This window comes from Pocillopora damicornis, chromosome 13, assembly GCF_964200805.1.
Source record: "Pocillopora damicornis chromosome 13, jaPocDami1.2, whole genome shotgun sequence".
NCBI classification, from domain to species: Eukaryota; Metazoa; Cnidaria; class Anthozoa; order Scleractinia; family Pocilloporidae; genus Pocillopora; species Pocillopora damicornis.
Window position 1 is genome coordinate 10,771,354 of NC_142682.1, and position 25,977 is coordinate 10,797,330.

Below are 25,977 nucleotides of genomic sequence, written 5' to 3' on the forward strand. Positions count from 1 at the left end.
AACCTTCTAAATTAGTTGTGAAAATTTCTTGAACCAGTCATTTTATGAATGTTTGACTCAATTTTACCTCACTAACTTAAACTGAATAAAGAGAAACTTGAAATTTATTTCTTCTCCTTTTGAGGTGTGCATCAAAATTTTGAAGTCCTGGCAGGCTTGAACCATAGGTTTACAAGAAATCTGCATGCATGTGTGTTTTCAACATATAATACAGGGATTATGACTACTTCTAATGACTTTACTACTGAGGTTATCATCTTTCCACAAGCTCGGTGGAAAGTGAGTGAGTGGGACTGATAGTGACTGTGTTATATGAGTAAATATCCAGAGAAGGATAAAAGGCAAGATATGGTCTTCACAACTTCCTTATTTTAGTTTTATAACCTATTAAGCTTAATCATTTATATTCTTGCTGTGTGCATTATGAGGACGCCAATTAGTTTAACTTTCATGCAGGTCAGAGTAAAAACATGAATTAAAATAGCAGAGCTAATTTCAGTCTTAATTAAAGAGGAGTCTTGCTTTTCCAGTTTCCCACCCTTTAAAACTCTCATATCTTGTGACCAATTCCCTATATCAATGTTTAGTTTGGGTATGAGCATTGGAAAGAAACCTTATGCAATAATAAAAGCTTGAGAAAAAGTATTTAATGCCATTCAAATAACAATTTTACATGATACAATGTGGCAACTTACACAGCAAAACTTATATGATCACACAATTCCAAACAAAGGAAGTCAGGTTATTGACTCACCTGCTTCAACATTTAAGGGCTTGAGGTACAAAGAAATAGACATGGTGAACAGTTACAATTAATACAAAGTTGAAAGTTTGAAAGCTTAGAGATATACATTACAATCATCAAATCCTATGCATCCTGGCAAAGAAGGGTCAGTTACCACCATAACTTCTCCCAAACATTCATGCTTACAAGAAATCATTAATTTTTGTCATTAGGTGGTTCTGAACTTATCATAGTTCTACTGATCTACTCTCATAGAGCACGCTCTTTCAACCAATGACAGCGCGCGTTATATCCGGTCTTTATTATAATTAACAAATAGAGAAGCCTTGACTGTGCTCTGTTCTGTTATAAAGCACGCAGGAAGCGGCTAGAGCACGAAAGAAGTGTAGGGAGAAACACGAGACGTAGTCGAGTGTTTCTCCCCACTTCTTGAGTGCTCTAGCCGCTTCCTAAGTGCTTCATAACAGAACAGAGCACAATCAAGGCTTCTCTTTTTGTTTTATAATAAAGAATCCGTCAAATTCTCGAAGCATTACATTCAATTTTCAAAACTTACTTTATTTCCAAAGCGAACAACAATGTCGTCAGCATGCTCTATACTCCCATAGAGCACGCCACAATAAGCCAATCAGAATCCCTGTTAGAATGGTTCAAATAATCTGATTGGCTCTACAAGACAAAAGCTGTCAAAAGTGTCAAACCATCAATGTTCAAAAACCATCAAAGTTCACAATCTGCGATAGTTTACAAATTAAAATAGTTCGGCAGGTCCATTTTAACGCTTTTGGCTGAAGTTTTTAATATAGAATCTTCAAGTGAAATGTTCAGTGAACTTCAGCCGAATTATGGTTCATAAAAAAACACGCGAGTTTTTTCACATGACAAGGTAGAAAACAAACTGTTCAAGGCGAGTGTTTTTTAAATGAACGACAGCCGAATTCACCGGAACATGAAGATCGCTCGGGATAACAGCGCCGCAAAACTCGGCTGCAGTGACTGAAGTGACTTTCTACTCAACGTATCGGAAAGGATATCAGAGCGAGCTCTTATTTTTTCACTCGAAGGCTGGCCGATGTAGTTTCTGAGGCTTGCTTTACTGTAATGACCGGAGATCGCCATGCTAAGCGAGCCGCGATGGACTTCAGCATGATCATATTTGCTCAGACACCGTCATGATTAGTATGAATTTTAACAGATATGTCAGTTTGATTATATTTTTCATAATTTCTGTTTTGTTTTTGAACTCTGAACTTTATATACTATACGAGTGTTAGCTGTGTTTGATTTTTATTACCGTTCGTAAGCTTGCAATCTAACTGAGCGTGAAAATCTTTAAAACTCGGAATGTCTATTTTGTTTTTCCTTTGAGGATTTTCGTATCTGCTCACGTTTTAATAATGTAAATTACAGCGCCTTCCATGTTTACAAACCTTTGTTTGGTTCTTCTGTTGCTACTTGCCGGCTCGCTTGTTTCGAAATTTCACTTTCAATTATCGGAAAAAAGCTAAAAAGAAGTCCCGGAAAAGGTCGAACATAGTACAATTTGGCAGATGGCGTGACAGCTTTGGCTCAGTTCTATGCTCTATACTCTCTTAGAGCACGCTCTTTCAACCAATGACAGCGCGCGTTATATCCGAACTTTATTATAAATGTATATAGATGACCAAACGAACCTTCAAAGACATACTCACCAGAGCGAACACAAACCAAGAGCCTATTACTGGGCTCCTGAACAAACCCATACCTCCGCGAACCTCCACATATACCTAAGCCTCCTACGCAATGAGAACACGCAAACGAGACCAAATTTTGGTTAAGTTTATTTATCGAGAAAAGAGATTTATATATATACATTTGAGACTTCTTCTATAACTCCAGCGCATATCATACCTACGATCAAGAAACACAAATATTATCAATAACGTCGTGTAAGTGATGCCACGGATCTGTGAGGAAACAGCAGTTATTCTGGCGCGTGGGTAGATGGGTTTTTAAATTATTATATCAAGAGACGAGTAAACTAACTGTTTTAAAAAACTTGCTAATTTTACCCAATTGTTCTAATGACAGCGAATAAACCAATCCAAACACCTTAAACCAACTGATATCAGTGTTTAATACATACTGGGACCTGAAGACCAAGATCTTCAACCTCTGGGATGAGTTAAACTCTGGTGCTCGCAGTGCAAGAAATCTACTGAAGGCGCATTCCTACCTCAACGGCCCAGTAGCTTCATAAAACGGTTCTTTCGGGAGCTGCCGCGCCCTGCTTTCGTCGCTTTGGACGACTTCAGGTCGCTAAAAATGGCTCTTTTAGGAGCCATCACATTTGGGAAAGTCATGATCAACGGAAACTTTCTTTAGTAATATGATTAAGTCTTCAATAAAGTTTGTTCTCTTTGGCCGCGGGGAAACTCGGTGGATCGAGTCGCGGGGAAACTAGGTAGTACAATAACGTCGATCGATCGAATCGCCTAATTAATCGAGTCTAATTTTAGCTAATTTGTCAAATAGAAAACAACAAATCACCACACATATCAAAGACGAAGTCGAGTCCACTTCTGTATCAACTTCAGTTTGTAACGAATCGAATTCGACTTGTATCGAAACGACTTCGTATCGAAATGACCGTGAACCTTACAGTCGAGTTCACTACTTTTTGAGGCTATCTTCAGCTTGATCATCCTGTTACATGTGAAAAAATCAAATGTTAACTCTCATATTCAAATGGCTACTTCAATCAAAAGTTATGATTTTTTTTCATAACCTGCTTCCTTTAACCCTTAAATCCCTGAGAGTGACTAGTGTAGTAAAACCACGGCCATGGAAGAAAGTTCTTGAAACATCCTATGTTAAGTGAAACTTTGTTATGAATTTTTTCGCGACAACAATGAAAACATCTATGAAGCTGCAATAACAATTACGAATCTAAGATATCCTCGCAGCTAATTACACTACTGAAACGAGTAGTTGAAAGTAGGACCTGAAAAAAAATTTAGGCCCGTACGGTTATTTGAACCCATGACCTCTGCAATACCGGTACAGCGCTCTACCAACTGAGCTAACAAGCCAACTGGGAGCTGATTAGTATGTGGGTCCAAATATGCCATTCAAGTGATGATCATGGATTCATCCCTATTTTTAGTATCTATCTTTTGCCAGCTGACATCTGAGAAGAATCAAGCCCACACTGGTAATTTGACACATTGAAGGCAAACCCTACGACTGAATAAATTTTACTTGATCATAAACATGAAAGGCAATAGAGGAAATTGACTTGCACAATTCAAGTTTCCTTTCTTAACGCCTTTGGCAAATCTTTCAAATGTACATGGAAGGTTTCATGTGCGAGTCTTGTTCACGCGAGAATTCGAATCCCATTTGTTTGGCCTTTAATAATAAGGGAAAAAGAATCTACATCGAAAGTGAAACTCAATCCGCGGTTCTTCTCGCTTTCGCCACGCCACGTCATACTCTTTGTTAAACTGACAAATGTTCCCTGTCTGCCCTACCGAGAACAAGGAGATTGTTGGCTACAGACAAAAAAACCGTAAGTAAAGACTGAAATTTTACAGCTTGTTTCTTTCTTTAGTTCGAAAAAAATTCTTACTTACACGGGTAGTGAACTTGAAAAATAAAAGAATTTAATTGTGAAAAAGGTGGCTTCAGAGAAATTCACAAGAAAGATGATTTCGACATGTTAATTTCGTAGCGCAGCATAATTAATGACGCGACAGAATATTCGACGCATCGGTGAAATTTTCTTAGCTAGCACTGCCTTGAGTTAAGGAGCATTTGGTAAAATTTCCGCACAGCCCCGTACTATTGTAAAAAAATATGTTTTCCCAATGGCAATGTATTGTTTTTGCCTTTGTTTTCTCTGTCCAAGAACTAAATGCATAATTTAGGATGAGGCTATGCGGAAATTTTACCGAGTATTTTACCGTTTCAAGCGATTTCTTCGACTCAGTAGATCTCGAGATATCGATATTTTTTAGAACAGATTTTTACAAGTGGTATCATTCTCAATGAAACAGCGAAGACAAAAAGTGTGCAAGTGCACGCTATAGGATATCACGTCAACAAAAAAATGAAGGAACTTTGTGTGAGTCAACGATTTTCTTTTGTTTTTGGGTGCGGGTTATCTGTTGAAATTTTTTTCTCGTTGTTGCAAAAATTGATCGATGCGGGTTATCTGCCGCACGGGTAAATGGACTGAAATATACGGTACATGAAATATATAATACATGGCCCCAAATTTGCTTACAGTGCAACAGTTTGCATGATGATTCCATGACGATATCAAGAGTGCAATGATGTCTAACGTGTAAATACCATCGGACTATTTCGCTCTCTCACGGAGAAGCTTTCAGTTTCCATCTGTGATATTCACCCAATCCGTCTGTTAGATCACAATTATTACAACACGTGTTCATTTAAGAGAGGTTGTCAGTAATTTTCAAGAATCCGGCAAGAGAAGCAAAAATTAACTTTTTATTTGCTCCAAAAGACCCTTTTAGTGAACTGTTTTTCTATCGGGCTCTCAGTGCATTTCACAACGCTCGTACAAGACAACGAAAAATTATCTTGGATTCATTTTTTTATAAGTAGTTTTTCATCCCTTGGAGTAGCTTTGCAACTATATTTCATCTCCAACTGAACTTTCTTTCGTTTGTATCCACCCGCGTAAAGTACACTATATTTTCAACTCCGTTTGTACGCTGAATTTTACCATATTTCAGACGACCATAACATCGGGGGTTACGAATGTACATAGAATAAAAGAGCTTTTTTCAACGAGCAATTCTTGGTGTTTATCATGTAAAAATATTATCTTTGGCCCGCGAAAAGCGGGCGCGCCAGACCAAAATAAATAGCGTGCATTTTCACGGAGTTCGGCCATTTTCTTACTGTACTCCTGCTGCAAATTACACGCTATTGGGACAAAACTCGACGTGTTCGGTCTCTACGTCTGTTTTGATTCATTTAAATATATCAATTTTAACTTTAAAATTACCCTATCTTTATTTTTAAGTGAATAAACCTTCGTTTTAGGTAAAGTTTTTGAGTTTATTTTTCTCGAATGCTAAACAAACAAATCGCTGTTTACAAAGATACCAGCTCTGTCGACGTGTTTTTAGCTGAAATTGGCCTGTCGCTTATATTGTTCTTTAATTTACAATCTGTCCCACTAGCATAACTCTAGAGTAAATTACATATAACTATAGATGTTGTTGTAAATACGTGAGCGTGAACTAAATAAAATCTTCGCACACATAAAATATTCGAAACATGTAGTTGTCGCAAGAAAATACTCCCTTGCGCATGAATTTTTGCTTCTGTCTCTACTGTCCCGAGTTGTAAGATTAAAATGTTCATATTGGAACCTTGAGTGGACCAGCTTGACTTGAGCAGCCAACGACACGTCATTTTAGGCCATTGGCTTATATACCGTCAAATGGTACTCTATATATATTTACGAAGATTGAGGTTACCAACGAGGAATCTATTGAAAATTTCTCTTTGGAATTAATTCATGTTTTGACTAATACTTAGAGCGATTGTGTCACGGTTATTTCTTTCGATACGCATGTAAATGCAATCCGTCTATGAATACCGAAGTTATTTTTCCTTTCGCTATATTTACGCATCCCTTTGGATTTTATAGCACAAAAGAAACTCCTAATTTGGCGAAGAAAATGATTCCATAAATTGTCCAAATGAAAGCAGAAAAATGAGATTGGAAGTGACATCATCATTGAAACTCATTACTGACCTGTTGCGACAATATTTACAACACAATATGGTCACAAATTGAATGTCTGAAATATTTCGACAGGGCGCTTATATCTCTCTAAAAAAATTGAAATAAAAAAGAGATTAAAGCGGTCCAGGAGAGAAAAATATGGAAAGTGGGTGAAAACTAAACAGCTGTGAAACAAAGGATTACATCCTGCGTTATTCCAAAAAATGGAACATTGTATCAGTAATAGTCAGGGATTACCCTTTGAGTCTTTACATTCTTTAAGGAATGGTCATCATACATGCACGATCTAAAACATTCGATTTTCCTTTTTCACACCGAGCCAAGTGTTCAAGTAAGTCACAAAGAAAAAAAAAACAAAATAAAAACAGAAATTAAAAGAATAACCGCGAGACCATTAAAGCAGGAGCTGAGAACTCGATGAAATTCACTTCGTAAATGATTCATACACCATAATATTTGGTGAGAGTAGAAAAGGATCAAATTAGCAGTTATACTCTAGCCGTGCTCTCGAATGAATTGCGTAACCAAAAGTAGACTGAATGAAACTTGACTTTCAGGAACACAAGATGAGTCGGATACTCAAGCTTTTGAAAGAGGGTTACAAATTCGTTGAACTACTCAGACACCGATATCCAACAAAAGTTCATGCTGTCAGGATTCCACATCGTCGTGGATTTTATCAGCGAAAAGAAGATAAAGAAGTTATGATTACCTTGAAACGCCTTTGCAAATGTGGCAATTCCTCGCGCGTGAAGACCCTGATTTTACATGGGCCAACAGGACACGGTAAAAAACACTGTGCGGCAAATCTGATGGATCAACTTTACATTAAACCTGTACGCTCGCGATTCTTCTGGAACAAACCATGGAATTTTCGAAACAGACCAACAATCCTGTGGACAATCAACGCAACAAATGAAACAACGATGCTCGAAAGTTTCTGTAGTCTTGCCAAAGAAATCGGTTTGACTGAACAGGCCAAGGCTGCAAATCAGGAACTATCACTTCTCAGCAGGACATCAGAGGGAAGACAATACCACATGAATGTTCAAAATCCATTCGAAGAAAATGTCTACGCTTTGAAACCCATTTACGAAAAAGTTATGAAGACCCTGAGAAGGCAAGGTTCCTGGGTGCTATTGATAGAAGGCGCTAAAGAGGAAAAGTCAATTCGACATCAATTTTGGCCGGCGCCAGGTGATCCAAGCCTTGGAAATGGTCTGGTGATCATGACTACTGAAGATTCCAAGTTATTGCAAGAGAAAGGTGTTGACTATCCATTGGCGAAGGTGTTCATTGGTAGAATGACGGAAGAAGATGGAGCTAAATTTCTTGCGAAAATAAGTGATATCCATTACACTGTTGCTAAACGCTTCGCAAAAGTAACACATTGCATACCCCAGAATATAGCAAAGTGAGTTCCTTTACCTAAAAAAAAAAAGCTAAAGCTAGAGTGATCGAGTTTAGAACCTTGAAAGTTTCTTTATAATCCTCTCCACAATCAAGCATCAACCAATGAATCAACCAATCAGTAAAAATCATGAATTATCAATTCACGTCAGACTCATCAGAGACCATCCCTTTAAAAAACATTCTAGAGGTTATAGATCTGTAATTTTAATTGTTCCAATACCAGGTTGGGAGATGCTATAAGGGAATACCAAGAAGAAACGAATAAACAACTAACTTTTGAAAATTTACCAGTACCAACGGAAGAAGTTACCCTCCCTAAGTATTTGATGATGATGGAACTAACAAGTGGAAATCGAATGCAGGTAAGCTTAAAATAATTTCAGTTTAACTTGCAGACAACCAGGTTCCAGAATTGCGATGTTAGAGAAATATACTTAGATTAATAGTTGAACCGGTCTTTCTTCTATATTTCGGGTAGTCAGTGTTCAAATAACTAACATGTTTGGTTCTCTCGTTCATCCTTAGCTGTTAAAATTCTTGGCCTGCTGTTCAAGTGAAAACTATTTGCCCCTAGAAATTCTAGAGGGAGGTATTGAAGGTCCATTGGAACGAGAAAATTTAGAAAAATTTGTTGATCTTTCTGTGAGAGAGGAAATTGATGTGGTAACCATACATCCACGAGACCACACCATGCTCAGAGATATACTCAATGGGCAAAGCCAAAGTGATAATGGTTAGTTATAAGCTAACACTTCATTTCAGCTCTGTAACATAAGCAAAAGCTGACAGAATATGCAAAGATGACTTGAAAAAGTAATTCCATTTATGATGGCTGTAAAACCGAAAGTCTGCGATTTAAAGAAATAACGGAAGTTTCGCAAATAAAATACTGTTATGGTTCAGCAAAGATAACCTAGAAGGCAATGAAAGCTGCTAATCTCGCCTGCGTCTCAAAGAGACTTCATTACCTTCCGCTTTTTTTGAGTAAGGGTTCCCTTGGAGTAAATAACTCCTAACTTCATTAACACTTTGGAACGGATATGATAATAAAGGCTTACCTTTAGCCAAAATATTTTATGTTTGGAGTGATTATAGTGGGGCACAACCCTCTCTTAGGATTATTCATGAAAGTTTTTAGATTCTAAATATAAATTATTCCCTCTACCTCTAGTGGCGTATCGTTCTAACGTTCCAATTGTTCTACTCCTTTTTGACAACAACTTATACTTTCAAATTTTATTCAAGACATGGTCTCACACTTAATCCTCTCTTAGTGTTCATAAATCGTATTTTCCCTCAGTAGGAATATTTAATTCATTTATTTTTTTCTCCTTCTTTATTTTCGTAGAAGAGACACGGACTTACGTATTGAACTTTCCCTTCATGACAAACAAACCACGCAACATAAACACTCTTACTCTGTCGTGTCTCGATGTCTCTCGCGTGATTAAATGCCTAGGCGATGTATGCAAAAATGCTCTTCAAAACAACAGAGATAAAGACTTCAAATTGTTGCGCTTCGTTTTACCACATCTGAAAGAAGCTGTAAAGGTATGAACTAAAACGGCTATTCTTGTAATAACTATCTACTGATCTGATCTTGGGAAGAAAAAAAAGCATGAAAAATTCGCCTTTTTCCAAAACCCAAGGCTTAAAATAAAGTGAACTCTCGATCTGTGGTTGTGTTGCTGGAAAAAAATCTTAGTATGTCCAGTCATGTAGTTTTGGACGCATATGTAAGGTGGGTTAAAAAGAACTGGATTAAGAAGAACTGGGTTTCTTTCATGCACAAAAGTGAATTGATTGGGGAAAAGTCGTCCAGCATCGCCAGCCCCTGTATGGCAATTTTACAAAAAAAATATTCGTGACAATAATATGGTAAAAAAGTAAAAATCAAAGTGAATAAAGGGGTAAGTTTCTAAAGAAACTGTGGTGTTGCGTCGATGGGAGAGTATAACAGGTAATTTAGTGTTAACAACTGGGTTGAAAACGTAAATTAACCACCGTAAAGGGTAAAAAAGCTGACGTTTTGAGCGTTAGCCCTTCGTCAGAGCGATTTATCCATCGCTCTGACGAAGGGCTAATGCTCGAAACGTCAGCTTTTTTACCCTTTACGGTGGCTAATTAACGTTTTCAACCCAGTTGTTAACACTAAATTACCTAAAAATCAAAGTGCTCAGGATTATGTTTAATGTTATCTGATTTAGGGAATTTTGTGGTTGATTGTCATATTTAGAGTACGAGTAGTAGTTCAGTGTTCGCTAATGTGGCAATGAAACAAAGTAACGTTGGGATAAGAAGGCATTACAATTGAAATGATCATGCTATTACATTTGACAAGGGTGGATAATATCATGTGTTTTAAACATATATCATTTTTTTTTTCGGTTCAAAAGATAAGGCTTGAAGTAAATGTGGGTGCAAAGTGAAATTTACTGTCTATCATTGTAAATATTGGAAAATCAAGGCAATACTGTCTTATTGAAAACATTTATGATTCGCATTAATGTTTACATTAAAACATTAATTAGTGTTTCTGGTTCAAAAGAAAAGGTTGGAAGTAAATGTGGGTGAAAAGTGAAATTTGGTGTCTATAGTTGTAAATATTGGAAAATCAAGGTTAAATAGAGGTGATGCAAATTAAAGAGAGATGCCTCACCGAAACATTTTCATTTCCGTAACGATAAAGGTGATTTAAAAGGCTTCCAAACAAACTTTGAAACATTAAATTCAACTTTTTTTATTTTGAAGTTGTGAGAGTTTGTTCGTTCGTTTGCTGCAATGGCGTGTGTAAAACTGGTCTTTCCTCCACAAAAACTAAATTCGAATGGCACACTCCAACGAAACAGACGGGGATTTAATGCGGCCTTTTCTCATTAAACTCCTTCAGTTTCCATTGTGCAATTTACTGTACAAATGTCCAAATTGAACGGACTCGGAAAGACTCACCGAGAGCGTAAATTTGTTGTAGAACTTAAATTAAGACTTCGCTCGCTCTTTTACTACGAACAAATTAAATGAATTAAAGTTCCATCGTTCAGTTCAACTGTTGAAGAAATGTAAAATGGTTTCCGTGTTTACATAGCCTGATGTAAACTCTTGGGAGGTTGGGAGAACACTCGATAAGCGTAGGAAACAAGGCGCGAAGCGGAGTGGTTTCCAGCTTATCGAGTGTTCTCCCAACCTCCCAAGAGTTTACATCAGGCTATGTAAACACGGAAACCATTTTACATTTCTTTTATAAAATAACTAATGAAAGAGCCTCTTCTTGCAACGAAGGAAAGCGAAGTGCTTGTTTTTGTTGTTCATTTGGCTTTTCGGCCGTTTCTTGAATACTGCGAAAATTAAACTCCAAAGAAAAATTAGGAAATCTTCTTCTTCCATTACTGTACTCAAAACAAACTTAAAGAAACTGAGTTACTGCTAAATAAATAGCAGGGAGAACTCCGCGAGCAGATTCAGTATGAAAACCGTGTTTACATACGCTCATGTAAAATGGTTTTATGGCCAATCAGAGCGCGCGTACTATTTGAATTATAAATTATTTTATGGTACAAACGTCTTCGTAGTTGTCTCCCTTTCGCAACGATGTCATAGTTTTAAAACTTCAAACAAAATTGTCAATATGGCCTCTAATGAGCCAGCAGCTTTGCTAATTAATGTCTGATAAATTCGATCGGAGCGATTGTAGGAAATGCACAGCTTGGACACCTTTGCTAAACTAATTTTAAATCGAATCAGGCGTGGCCTTGCGTGGACAAGGCCAAATGCAGATGATTGGGAGTGAATAATCCATTTAATTAGTAAATTACATTGAAAGAAAAAGTTTTTTCTTTACAGCTCAAGGACAATTTGAAACTAGAAGGAGAATTCGACCCCCTCGTCATGGCTAATGGACATGCCTGTCTTGGGGTAGGTTCGCTCATCTTTAGCAGGCCTGAAGAAGCAAGAAGGGACCTAAAGATTGCTCTAGATCTCTTCAAGAACTATGAAGGCGAGGAAAATGTGCAACTTGACCTGGCTAACGTGTGGCACTTCCTGGGAGAGGCCCACAGCAACAGGTATAAGTTGAATCCACATATTCTGCACGCAACCAGCTAAAGCATAGTTTTCAAGATTAAAATCACAAATTTAACAAACATATTTGCGTTATCATAGATATTCATTTTACGAACATACTTCGCATAATTACATCATGTCTTTGGAAAGTGCTCGTTGTTGTGCTTTCATTTTAAATTTTACGAATCCAGTTTGCTTCATTTTGATACGGAAATAGAATTTCTTCACCGTAAGCACTATTCACGTCTAAAAAAGGAACTTGTTTTTGAGAGGCAATTCAATCATCATATAGACAGCGAAAGCTTAAAATAATATTAATTCATGCCTGACCGAAATTCAATATTGTTCGGCCAATTTTATTGCTGGTTATTTTGTTTGTTTTATTCAATGCTGAGCATGCCGATATGAAGAAAAAACTCGACCCGATGCACAAAAGAATATTTTTAACGATTACACTTCTCTACGTTACTGAACCTCAGCCTCAACGGCCACAAGAGGTCGCTGTTATAATATCTCCACAAAGAATAACAACTCGGATTACATTTGTTCACGAAAACGAAAGCATAATAGTAGTCATTTAAATCTGGTGAGATACTTGTGAGGGATACCGATGCTATATACCAACACATAACAGAAGCTCTTTCCCTGTCTAGAAAAGTTTCTTTTTGTTTTTTGATCCAAGATTTCCAATTTTATGCGTGGAAAAGTGCGTCGACATTACTGGGATTAATCGGAGTGTCAGGTCAGTAAATTTGCTGAGGATCGCGATATACATAGGAAGAGAGGAAAGACAGTCAGTTTAAGCTTAGGCAGTAAGGATACGTTATCACGAGTTTAGAATTTTGCATTTCGACTGAGGGTTCGAATTAAAGGCACAGATTCTCGCAATATCATAAATCTTATGGGTTAATTTATGAATTTATAGTCACCTCGCGAGCCCGTGGGAAGGAGAAATATGTTTACAAGAAGCCTTACGAGAGAAAGAACAGTTCTACAAAGGAAAGGATGACCCACAGATTGCTTTGACTCTACGAAGTCTTGGAAATGTAATGAATGAAGTGGGAAGACATACCAAAGCTATGTAAGTATCAAAGGAGGTTAATTTGGACAATTTTAACATTAAAAAAGTATGTCTGCCTCCGATCCATCCACGATCATTTCGGCAAATCGCTCATATTTTGCTCAGAGATAACCTTCAGTAAGTTATTTTCAAAATTCATCTTCAAAAGATCCCGCGATTCTTTAATTTAAAAAAAATTGAAGAGAAATTTGAAAAAGCAGTCAAACCGGGGTGTCTCGCTCGACAGAATGTCCGTAACAAGCTGCTAGACGAAGTACCACTTACGTTAAAATTGCTTAAGTTAAAGTCGAACGTTGCACACAGTTTTATCGGACATCCGGATCTACAATCTTTACACGTTCACAATAAAACGATCATAACGAGACATTCCGATCCACTTTTATAAAAAACTTACATGACAACAAATGACAGCAACGACAAAATGTAAGCAATCTTTAAAATTAAAAAAAATGTTCCTGGTATCTAAATCTTTAAATTTTCTCTTCAAAGCCGTAAGAGGCCAGTTTGAGGATTCCCTTCTGACGCTGCAGCTGAGGACATATCACTCAAAAACTCAAATTCCTTGAACAGAAATGAAACAATTTCACTCTTGATAGTAATTGCCTTGTTTATCAACTTCAGTTAGCCACAGTGAAAACCTAAAACTTCATCAATTCTAGAGAAAATCTATTTTTCTCCCTGTTTAAATATTTTATAGAATGTACCTGTGTGGGTAGAATGCATAGCTTGTGATGACAAGCAGGGCACTAAGAATACCACTGGCTGGTCCGGGAGATCTGTGAGGGGTTTGACATATATGATGAGATTAAGTTTTAGATTAATATTCGAGGGTAATTCTTTCCCATGTATCAAAAAGATTCACTTTTGTTTCAGTAACTTCATCCAAAGAGCCTTGAAGATTTATTTCGATAAAGAAAACTTCAAAAAGGAATATGGTTTCACCCTGAGTGCATTAGGATCTTCGTACCGCTACCTTGGTCAGTATGCTGAAGCAGAAGACTACTTAAAGATGGCTCTCGAAATCTTTGAATCCGTCGAATCACCAAGCGAACTAAGGGTAATGTTATACTTAGAGATCACAGCGATAATTTTACCTTTACGTTCTATTTTAAGCTTGTTTTCAGCCTCGTCACAATTTCTCTTCCCTAACATTATTACTTATTAGGCTCCAGTCTGATCCATATGTCTGCAGATGACATTCATAATATCATCCGGTAGCTCATATGTTCCGGATCTTAGAACATTCATGAACCGGTGGAACAAATGAATTCTGCCTGGAAACTCTTGCAAAGACTCGGTGTTTCATTTCATTCTTGAAGCCCCACAGGTTAATTACACGCTATGATTCTTTGTTACACAGGGACACAACACTAGAATAACCTTTAATACTATATTTTTACGCCAGATTATTACGTCTTCAAGCTTCACGTTTTGGGAGACTAAATGGATCTCGACTTACAGACGTATGATAAATTGTTATTCCAACATAACTTGTTGTGAATGAGGATTGTTCCACCTCCTCCCGATGTAAGATAGTTGTCTGCACTCATCCTCCAAAATAATACTGATTTTGCAAATATATAAACTTTCCGGCAATGTGATAAAAAGAGCGCAACAATGCTCCTAATTCGATTCTGGCTCTAGTGGCATGCCTTAAATGTTCCAGGATAAATGGCTGTTTGCCATCTTTGTTCTTGTATTTGGTATATAATTTCTTCATACTGTCATTTAGGACCTCTTTGTTTCCAGCAAAGTAAGCTGTGGTTGCATTTTGAAAGAGTAACAAATGTTTATGCATAACTTTCACTTGTTGAGGAAGTAGATTAAAGAAACAGATAGCAAAACTGATCCAACTTCCTACTCGGGCGCATTGCGTGGAATAAGCGTCTAAGGTGCCTACATGCAACGTCTGAAAGGACATTCCTCACAACAATTGTTTGCTCATATTAATGAAACATTGATACTTAAACCTACGATGACTTCTCCTAGATAACTATGTCACTGACCCAAGATACCCCCCCCCCCCCCCAAGCGAGACTAACATTTTATCTCGGATATAGCCACATCAGTTTTTAAACAGATGATATATAAATTACATGCTCACACAAAATGGAATCCTCTATGGTCTTGTGCACCAGAGTCGTCAAGTTAGATGTAAAAAACTTAAGTGCTCCAAGAAGAACTTCTCCATTTTTAACCAGTAATCTTTGGTATTCAGCATTGTAGTTAAAGTCAGCCTAAAGTTCTGGAGATTTTATCCCTAAATCTGCAAAGGTGTCGGCAAGACCTCTTTGACTTTAAACTATATATTGTAAATGGTTCGTCATCTGTTTTGCTAGTTTAAGAACATTAACTTGCTTTACTCGTGTTTCTTTTACCAGAAGAATTTGTCCTTCAAGTTCTTTGTCCACAGTCCTTGTGCCTTTAACAAAACGTTCAGAAAGATACTGCCTGGCAAATTCATAGGTTGAAATACTCCATTTCTTTAAGTGATCTATTTTCTGAGACGCATTTGCTCGAATTAGAGCTTGGGAGGTGGGATGACTACTTGAAGTCGTACCTTCAGATGACTGCCAAGGCGTTGGTGATGTGGCGGGCTCTGTTGAGATTGACAATGACAAATAGGTATCAGGATAATGCTGTGACTCTTTACAATAAGCTCTTGTTGAGGGATCTTAGAAACATAGTGAACCATGGCGTTTTTAGCAGAGGTTAAGCGCCTCCTACTTAGCCAAACTAAAGCCGCTAAAACATGCTAACCTCCTCAACTAATAAACCAGTTTCTTCCAACTTTTTTTTTCAATGTAATATATAGAATATAGAATTTAACTATCATTTTTTTATTGTTATTCAGTGATTCGTTGCGCACGTACAAAGGATCTCTATTTCTTTTCTTCCCAACAAAATGAGGAAAACTTAACGATCAATGGAGTTGAAGACTTTCAGAGACGATAATTACTACTAAGTGGGCGTATTCCCTATGTTTACTTCATGGCCCATATGTCATAATTAAACGCTTCTGAATCCGCCTCTAAATATGAGGTTGAATGTACCAAAAAACCGATGAATACGATGTTGACACAGTAACCGCCGATTAATTTGCTTTAGTTTTCAAATGTGCATATCAACGGAGTCCGATTAATTTTCAGTGGTAAACTTGTTTGAAATATTGAGTGCTGGAAGATCCTTTGCGAGATCGTACAAACAAGAAATCTTGACTTACAGAATGATACTAGGTTTTCTTTTTCCTCAACGTAAAACGTGCCTCCAACACCTGTAGAAAACCGCTCTTCGATAAAGATGTCGATTTAGATCCCCTAAGATTGGGTAAATAACTTATCACATTTCTCATTATTAGCCTCTTTAAAACCTTATGTTTTCATATCTTTTCACTGGTTGGTCTCTGGTAACATATGATCAAAAGGAATGCTCGAAAAGGCACATTTTGCAACAGCTTACCTCGGGAGGCTTTGTTAGTATCCTTCATTGATATCATCTTAAAAAGACGGACTAGCTTCCCTCACCAAGCTACGAAGGCGGCAGTGAATGCGCAGTGAATGCAACTAAGTGAGCAGCTAGAACAAGCATGGGCACCGGTACCCGCAACTACCTGTGAAACAGTCCGCGATAGAATGGCAAGACTATTAGAATGGAGTTACCAACTCCCACGGGTCTGTAAACGGCACAAAACAGAGTAGATAGTACAAGTACAGTGGCTCAGCTTAAGAGAATTTCATGTAAGAGTTGCGGCTTACTCATGATGTAAATTGTGGTGGGAAAGAATGACGACGATCGAAACGAAACTTTGGTAAATAGCTTCGCGTATACAAATTTTACAATATGAACAGGGACAAATAAATTGAAAAAAAGAATGGAGAGCCTGTTTATCAACTTAGGAAACAATTCACGAATATTCCATACAAGACTCGTAATACACAAACTGAACTCTAAATCATGTTTTCCACGGGAATTGGGAAGTTTGTTTTTCATGTTTTTCGAGCTTTTGAAGTATGCTTCTAGTAAACAAGTATTATCTTGTCTAATTCTTCTCACCGCAGTCGTTTAGAGGGCAAGAAACCTGTCTCCCGAAGAAATCTCTATTGCGAGAGAACTTGCAAGAGAACTTGCAAGAGAACTTGCAATATTTTTTGCATGTATCTATCGAAGAAATTTTGAAAGGCGCAACCTTTGGGTGATATCAGAATAAAATGGCATTAAGAGATAAGAGTATAACGGGAAGAGTAAAAAAATCAAAAGAATAATATGTCAACGGCCACCTTAAACCACGTGGTTTATTTTCATCAGATTTTTCTAATTCACTGCTGTTTCAAACATAATCGATGAAGATAAATCGAACTGGTTGCGATTATCTGGCCTGAACAAATCAAGTTACTAAATGGTCTCAACCTAAAAACCTTACCTTTCAGATTGGCGTGACACTCAGCCGTTTGGCCTCTGTGCAAAGAAATATGGACAAACTAGATGAAAGCATTGCTTCATTGGAAATAGCACTTGAAAAGTTTGGAGACAACAACATTTACAGTGCTGTTATTTTATCAAAGCTGAGTGTAGTATACCGTGACAAAGGGGATTTTAAAAGAAGTTTCCTGTTTGCGTCGAAAGCTAAAAAAATTGTAGATGAACATTATGGCACAAAAAGTCATCCCGGTAAGTCGTTGTTAATTTCCATGGTATTCTCCACAATATAATCGTTTTGTTATTAATAAAACGAAGAGGTTGAACTATTCATTACATTAGTTACTTTAATCCTTGAGAAATTTTGAACTCGAGAAGATCTTTTTTTGTTGCAGCTAGAGCTACAGCACTGTTAAATCTTGGACATGCGCTGAGTGATGTGGGAGATGTAGACGATGCAGTAAAAAGTCTTACAGAGGCCTTAGATATCAACAAGGAGATCCATGGTAGTATCCATCGCATTGTGGCCGCCAACTATAATTACTTATCGTATGGCTCCCTACAGATGGGAATGGTTCAACAAGCCAAGAAAGAGCTACTAAACGCTTTAAAGGGTATGGACCATTACTCTCGCTCTCACCCAGGTAATAGGCAACATTGTTATTTTGAATTGCATAAACGGCTCGAAACCTACTCTTGAATCGTAGAAATGGTTTAAAGGGCATGTAAACCCAAAAATACATGTTTTTCTTATACTATGTAAAAAGTGGCGTAGAAAGCGAATTTGAAATTAGTTTTGTCCAATTCGACTTATTTTAGGAGAAAATCGGCATTTTCAACTGAAATTCCATTTCCGGTAAAAACAATAGCGAGAAGTCGTGACGTAAGCGGTGGAACCAAAATATTGCGCAACACATATTCCCCAGTAGAACTGGTGTGGGAGTTCGTGTAAGTAGCGGTAGTTCGGAAGATGTTTTTTCAGAAGATAGCGACTCGAATGCCTTAAGCTTAGTACATGACAGCGCTGGAGATAATCCAGAATCTTCAGGAGGGTCTGGGCCACGTCCTTAACAATATGAGCCGCGTAGGGTTCACCGAAGCGATCCGCACGAAGACAGTACAGAACATGTCGACAGCGATGCGACTGTCTCGGAAACTCAGACTGGTATTTAATTTACTTTGTGATCTATTTGTATTTAACATGAAAATGCAATAAAGCGAGGGTACAATCTAAAGGAATGCAACAGAATTTTTTTAAACTTGAGCTTCTGAGAGTGTTTCATATAAAATTATCAAAGGTGCGAGTGTGGAACTTGTCAACCAATGCCGACAACTCATGACAGTGTTTGTTGTACGGAAATCGGGCAATTGTGACAAAATGGCCTGAAACCCAGATAAGTTGTATCACTGAGCATCCAGGTTTTCAGTCAATTTGCCTCGATTTCTGGGTGCTGGAGACGGCCAAGTACGCTTACAGGCAGCAGCAAAGCACAGATAATCACACCGGAAACGACTGAGCTAAATATTTTCTGTTTCATCTGTTTTGTTACATTTTGAGATCGATTTACTTGAGTTGTTTCTGCCATTGATTTAATAATACAGTACTAGAGTTGGTTGTTTTTCGCTTCTTTCCTGGCAGGAAATTTCGCTAAATTGCCTACAGATAGCTTGTTCGTTGGTGTTGGGGATATCTCGGCAAACACTTTAGGGTCGCTGTGCTATCTTGTGCGGTAAACAATATCCTTCATCTCAAAAGCATTTCCATCGATAAACAAGTTGTATCATGTACATTTCCTTGTGTGGCCTTCATAATTATCCAACCCTGTTTGTGTTTGCTTCGATTTGAAATATTGAAAAGATAGTTTTGCAAGCTGAAATCAGGATCTTTTAAGTTGTACTCAAAATGATGAATATTGTCCTACTGACCTTTGAATGTATTTTCACTGCTGTGAAAACCGCGACACAAATTCCTCTGCTGTCTCTCTGCAGGGTTTCTCAAAGGAAGCACTAAGTGGGGCTGGCATGGATTTTCTTATAGAACATAAGGGTTGATTATGGGATCCTGTATAGAATTCTTTATATAGAACCGACAAAATTCCAGATCACGTTATTACACACTGATATCAACGAATTCTCTTTCTTTGATACGTGTTTCGAATTCAGGCAAAGGTTCAGACATGTCAGCGTCTTTTACGGGCTCAGCGCTGGCTCCCAAACAACTGACTTCCCCATAATCTTTCATTAGATGAGAAAAAAGATGTTTTTAGAGAACCAATAAAGCTATTGTTGTTTAATTAACGAAACGTTCTCATGTAAATCGATTTTGTACTTTCTCTGTTGACCTCTAACTTTTGAAGAGCTCAACTTCTTTCTCAGTTTGGTCAGCCACTTCCGAATCCTCGTCGTCTGCCGACTGTATGGGTTGTTTTTTCGTCTTCCGAATAATTTGCTTCTGGTGAGGCCTGAATCGTCGGTACAGCACCAGGAAGAAAAATGACTGCTACAAACAACAGAACGTTCGAACGGCTCGACGAAATCGGCTATTTTCACTTGAACAAATTTCACAAATTGTCGCTTCAAATTTGCGTCATTTAGAAATATTTGCATTGTATGCCCAGTTTTGTTTGAATCAGTACAAAACTGGACGGCACAACGCTTCACCATTACGAAAAAATAGATTATATTGAAGTAAACTGTAAGTAAAAAAATCATGACGAGACCAGCAAACAACGGCTGTAGAAAAGACTCCTTCATGCCTCACGCGATTATAAAACGAGACTTTGAAGGGTCCACCCGTGACGTCACAGGAAAGATGGCGCCATTCAAGATGGCGAATGTTTCGAATTTGGAAGAGCTTTTACAAAGTGAAAATGGACTTTTGAGAATAAACGAATGGTACCTTTGGTGTACTTGATATATTTACTAAACATCTATGCGAAAAGAAAATTAACCTTTTTTGGGTTTACATGCCCTTTAAGTTTAGGGTATCTTTCATACTTAAAGATGACGAATGAGAGGATTTTTATTTCTTTTATAATCTGACGGATTTTTTGTGTAAACAATCATTAAAAAAAATTGACAGGAGAGAAGTTTCCCTTCAACCAGGATTAGATTCGACCCAGATAAGATGCTAAACCGAGGACATGTGAGGAAGCCCCCAGGATCTCGCCTCTTTAGTCTCCGGTGCAATTATTTTTCTTACAAATTAAAATCAGGGTCTTCTTACCCGCAAAATACTGCGATAGCGAGAGATTTCCCAACGATCGTAATAATTTCGATCAATGTATAGTAGACTCCAAAATCAAAGATCACATATAAACGCTTACAGCTGTTTTCTTTCCCTTAAGAGAGAGCTAATTCTCTAAAGAGGTTAAGCAAGGTCTGCTTAATCCTCGGGGAAACCGTCAAAAGCGCAGATTTAGCAGACCGTGCTCTCCAAATCTACAAACAAACGCATGGAGATACCATGGAACACAGAGAGGTAAGCCAGAATACATTACATAGTTGGTGAGTTAGATTTTTATGATACGTAGAAGTACAACGGCCCGTGAATTTTCCTTTTTGTTTGGAAGGAGCCCTTCTCAAGAATACGGTAATTAAGGAGTCAAAACTTTTGCGCATGTCTAGGAATATTAAATAAGAAAACTTATCTTACGATATACATCAATAGTAGGCCTTTCGAAAAATTTGTCGATTTTTCTTGAATTGTACCGCCAGTTATGGGTAAAGGAACCTTTTTCAGCAATTTTTTCGCTGTATTACTTGCTCAATTTAACAAATAAGTTTCACGTTGCCGTGCCTCTGTTCAGTAATAGATCACAGCTGACGTTCATAATGTGGTAAGAAAAAAACAGTGGCAAGCAAGGCGAAGCCGACTGTGTTACTAATGTTCCCTCCACATTTTGACGTCTCTTAGTGAACTGTTCCTGTACAAACCCGCGGCAATATGGAATCTATTTGTTTTACATGATAGAAAGCAAACTATTGAAAATGGTGCGGTCATCTATGTGTCTGTCCTCCTGCATGTCGAATTCAGCTTATTATACTGTATGAAAGCCGTTGTCTATTGACAATGAGAGTGATTTAGCAATGGGACGGGAACGTCACTTGATAACGGCGCGCGCAGCAAAAATACTGGTAAGAAACTGGGTTAAGGAGTTATGGCGAAACCAAGCGACCCAACGATGGAGTTGTTTAAGATGAGTTCCTGTTGAACCATGAAAGAATGAAATGAACTCAAACTAGTTACCAACGAAACGGTTAGACTTAAGAATAAGACTTCGTTCCTGTTTTCCTTTTTGTCGTTGTTTGATTTTATTATAAATATTTTCTAACGATCAAAGTCGTCAAAGACTGAATCAAATCAATAGATTAAGACAGCTGTGCCGAAATCAACTTGATTGTTAGTTTTCTTTTTTGACTTCAATTTGCAAAACATTTTTTCATCACGGTAAAAACGACAATGAAAACAAATAACACTGAATAATGCAGCAGGTAAGCTTCGTGATATATCATTTTGATAAACCTGAAGTAAGTTTATTGATGAATTAATTCACGATAAAATTAACAGCATCCCATTATTAGAGTTTTCATACAGGGATAAAGAAATGTATCAAAGAAAAGCCCTTAGGTTGTTTAAAGCCTTGCTTTATTAAAAGCGAACTGAGCCCTGAAATCTTGGATCGCTTCCTAACGATCGTGCTTCCTTTCGGGAATTCAGCATAAATGTAGCGGTAAATTTTCACAAATACACCGAAAAAGACAAAGAAAGGGACCTGTTTATCCTGGAAATGAGTTCTGAAATCATTGCAAACAGCATCATCTCGGTCATAAGTGCGCAATTTACGCTGATCCCAGGCGTTTTGATCGCGACGGGAAAACCGACGAAATAACGGCCTGAACTTGTTAGGGAGAACGGCAACGCCAACACTGGAAGTCGGAATAGAGTTGTGTCTAGACTATCCGCGCCCTTTCCCATTCTGAAATGACGTTCCTGTCCGCCTGCTAAATCACTCTATTAAGACTGTCAGACGCATTAATCTATTTAAGCCAGCAAAAAGTTTCTCTTCACTATGGCTGAAGCAGTATTGCGTAAAAACTGAAGAAAAAAAAAATGAAGATGTCGAAGCTTTACAGATTTCCTGAAATTAAAAGATCAAAAAGACATTTGGCCGAAGTTGATCGCGGCACTAAGAGAAAATAGCCACAGCACCACGAATTTCTAATTAAGACTGTAAGTTGGGCTTTCAAGCCAGTGTAACAAGAGATATTAATAAATATCGATAAACATTAGAATCAAAACATGAACGAAAATTGAACATATTTGATGCCTTGACACACAATGGGGGAACCAAGTTCTTCAAACTCGTGACAATGATTCGTTTCCCTTACAAAAATGAAAACTCTTTATGTTAGGAAAAAATAGATTTTCAGAAATACAGTTCCACTTAAAGATAGAGCCTCGGATTAAATACCAAGGAAATGATAATATTTAGCCCTAGCGAGGAGAAACAAAATAAAACGAACACCTGATTCCACCTCGTACTAAATATCCTGAAAAATGCAATTCTTTCCAAGGTAACGAGTGCATACAGAGGCATAAGGGCCACACACCAGCAAATTTAACTGGAAAGTTTAATTAAACTCGTCATTCCACGAATTGTTTCGATGATCGCCTCTTCATAACATGATCCCGAAAGTTTAATATTTTTTCAAATTACCTTCACACCCTTACGTTAACAAGTAAGCGGATTTTGCAATTTCAGATCTGTGCTGTGTTTTGAGACAAATTTAGGTTATTCACAGAATTCGATTAGGACTTATGTCGTAACACATGTGTCCAGTTTCTCTCCACTCCTTTGCAAACAGATTTCAACTCAACCGTAATGAAGGGAACACCCTGGTATTTTGTACCCCTTTCCCCAACTATCCGGGGCTTCTAATTGCAAGAACGAAATTTTGATTCCACCTATGATTTCGATAAGCAAGTAACTAAACGCCTTTTCTCCAAGTAGGGTAACAACATGAAGATAAAAATTATGGTGACTTCGTGTTAAAATTGATAGGCGACACAACAAGTCTGGTGTATTGTTTATTTCAGGTGCGGATGGGTACAGTTCGGGTGGCTCACGCTTGCTCCAAGCTTGGTTTGTGTGACAATGCTGAAAAATATTTCAAAGAGGCAGAACTTGATTTTCCCGAGGGCCAAGAAATTAGGTCCCACTCCGAATTTGCCGTACTTCTCAGGAAGAAAACCGAAATTATTTTAGACAGCTACGAATTCCGCTGGCCTTTGGACGACGAGGTGGGCGTCCAAGAAATACTTTCGCAGGCAAACAAGGATTTACTCCGAGCAGAAGAAATTTTGAGCTATCCATTTCGATTTGAACAACAAATCGCATTAACAAAGAAGGAAAAAGCGCGCTTAAGCATGCTAATGGGAAATTACTGCAGCGCGTATGACGACATTCGTTCAGCTCTAAACATTCTCCCGCGGTATTGCGATTATTTGAAGGCAGATTTTTTATTGGTAAAGAGTGATGCTGAAAGAGGCAGAAATCTGGCTAATAGATCAAAGGAGTCTTTGGAAACAGCTGAAAATATTTATCAAAATACTTTTGGTGACGACCATCCAGTGATTGCAGTCACTTTGCAAAAGAAGTGTTCTCTACATTTGGATTTCGAGCACAAAAGTAACACTGGCAAGAACGAAGCCCATAAATATTTTGAAGCAAGTCACCAAGCTTGTGAAGTCCTTAAAAGTAACTTGGAGCAGCAGCTTGCCGGTGTCCAAACAGATTTTCTCAAAAACTACAGTTTTGAGCGACACCCTATTCTCAAACGACAGAAGTCGCTTCATAAAAGGTTAACGCGTAATCAAGGTTCTTGGTGAGCTGAAGAAAGACACTCTACAAAAGAAAAAAAAGAACAAGAACATTTCAACAACAGTTTACAGAAGTTTATAGAGCCTGAAAACGATCCCCTTTCTGTTCACCAATTCTTTGATGTGACGATAGTTCCGCTCTTTCTATTATTTCATTGATGAAACGACCACATGAACGCGACTTACAAAAATTTTAGGGGAAGCGGCAGGTTGTTTTAACATAGGTTTCATTCCAATAGACTACACTCTTTTTTGAGCACTTATGAAGTGAGAAAATCACGATAATCGTGAATTCTTGTGAGTGGTGGAAAAGAAGTGGGAGGGGTGGAGGCAAGACAGTCTCCTGGTTATATGGAATAAACATTACGTAAAATCACACGTCGTTTCTCTACTCCCATGAACAGCCAATCGTTACTAACCACTTTAACTAACGATCTTTATCTCTGAGTGCTACTATTGATGGACGGTTTCATCTAGAAACGTCTTTAAAGTACAAAATGAAATATTTTGTTTTCTGTAATATATTGTTAAATGCTCTCTGACCAGTTGCTGTAAGTTAACTGGTTATGTCAACAACTACTTAATTTTACTTAATTGTATTTTTTGACCCTTCTAGGAGTTTTTAGACTTTCCAGGGTTTCTAGTTAGACTAGTATTATCCTTGAATCGAGATAAGCCACGAGGTATAGCTTTTTATGTTAAAAAAAAAAGGTGTGAAGAGTATCTTTGCGGAAACGAATCTATTTTGGTATTCGTTTTTAAGTTGCATGCTTATGGAACACGTTATTGTTATTAATAAGGAAAAGTGAATCCGTTCCTCATTTAATCCTTTCACTCCCAAGATCTCATTTGAAATTCTCGCTACTGTCTGCCATGCAATTGTTTTGATTTTCCTTCAGAGAATTTGAAACATCAAACACCAAAGGAACTCTTTTTTCGAAAATTAGCATGACAACAACAATAACAAATCCAGATGTGCCCTCTAATCAGTAAAATTTGAGTAAGCATAATTAATGCAACCCTTGAAAGCATATCATAAGTTATCGGTGTTTGTATTCAGGCTTGGAATACATTTCACTTGCATTCATAGCATATATTCTCTGATCTTCTTTGAGAGATGATATGATCTATTTATTTATCATACCCTTTTTGGATACAAGGAATTCAGCTTTTCAGCAGCAAAGCGCTATTTTAAATATATATCTATCTATCCATATGAAATGTATAGCTCGTTCAGAAGAAAAGCCATATCTAATGTTTTCTGAATCATCACCTGGGTTGAGGAATTCATAAGTAGGTACAAAGGTAGCATATTTAGGAAAATCTGCATAGAACAAAATATTTTCGTCAAAGTGAAATATTTAACTTTAAAATTGTTCTAAATCAAACACACGTTTGGTCATACCTTAGAGTTTTTTCTCCGCGGCTTTTAACTTTTCAAGAAGTCCAGTGCCTTCATTTTCTAGCGCATTTCTTCGTTTCTCGGCACCATGGATCTCTTTTTCTGTGCTTAAAAGTTGACACTTAAGGTCTTCAGGCTCTATCTGTTCGTTCAGCTTTTCTACCAAGGAATTCTGCTGCAGCTCATTTGCATTTGCCTTCGCAAGGTCACA

The 25,977-nt window shown here is 37.6% G+C and overlaps 2 protein-coding genes across 3 annotated transcripts; one reads left to right on the forward strand and one right to left on the reverse strand.

Moving 5' to 3' along the window:
* The first annotated feature begins 3,993 nt into the window (after positions 1-3,993).
* LOC113674360 (uncharacterized) lies at positions 3,994-25,876 on the forward strand. 2 transcript variants are annotated; one of them, XM_089192065.1, is made up of 13 exons: positions 3,994-4,295; positions 7,070-7,926; positions 8,149-8,287; positions 8,451-8,658; positions 9,274-9,476; positions 11,766-11,986; positions 12,667-12,726; positions 12,910-13,065; positions 13,939-14,122; positions 17,493-17,733; positions 17,877-18,125; positions 20,829-20,962; positions 23,582-25,876. In XM_089192065.1, the coding sequence occupies exons 2-13, from the start codon at positions 7,079-7,081 to the stop codon at positions 24,371-24,373; spliced, it is 3,435 nt and encodes a 1,144-aa protein (XP_089048191.1). In that variant the 5' UTR covers positions 3,994-4,295; positions 7,070-7,078; the 3' UTR covers positions 24,374-25,876. The 2 variants fall into 2 exon arrangements, with proteins under 2 accessions (XP_089048191.1, XP_089048190.1); XM_089192064.1 differs by lacking the exon at positions 3,994-4,295 and having other exon boundaries at positions 6,903-7,926.
* On the reverse strand, positions 14,166-16,638 carry LOC149035438 (arfaptin-2-like). The gene is made up of 2 exons (XM_089192070.1): positions 16,525-16,638; positions 14,166-15,664 (listed from the first exon to the last, which is right to left on the reverse strand). Exons 1-2 carry the CDS (start codon positions 16,559-16,561, stop codon positions 15,363-15,365), a joined length of 339 nt encoding a protein of 112 aa, XP_089048196.1. The 5' UTR covers positions 16,562-16,638; the 3' UTR covers positions 14,166-15,362.
* Positions 25,877-25,977: the final 101 nt, after the last annotated feature.

What these genes read in the sequence shown, in the direction of transcription:
- LOC149035438 (XM_089192070.1), bottom strand. Translation starts at nt 16,561, where the DNA reads ATGATATCAATGAAGGATACTAACAAAGCCTCCCGAG. An exon ending in TACTAACAAAGCCTCCCGAG is followed by an intron (nt 15,665 to 16,524) that starts GTAAGCTGTTGC and finishes CAATCTCAACAG; the next exon opens with AGCCCGCCACATCACCAACG.
- LOC113674360 (XM_089192064.1), top strand. Translation starts at nt 7,052, where the DNA reads ATGAAACTTGACTTTCAGGAACACAAGATGAGTCGGATACTCAAGCTT. An exon ending in ATCTGAAAGAAGCTGTAAAG is followed by an intron (nt 9,477 to 11,765) that starts GTATGAACTAAA and finishes TTTTCTTTACAG; the next exon opens with CTCAAGGACAATTTGAAACT. An exon ending in GGAAGACATACCAAAGCTAT is followed by an intron (nt 13,066 to 13,938) that starts GTAAGTATCAAA and finishes CTTTTGTTTCAG; the next exon opens with TAACTTCATCCAAAGAGCCT.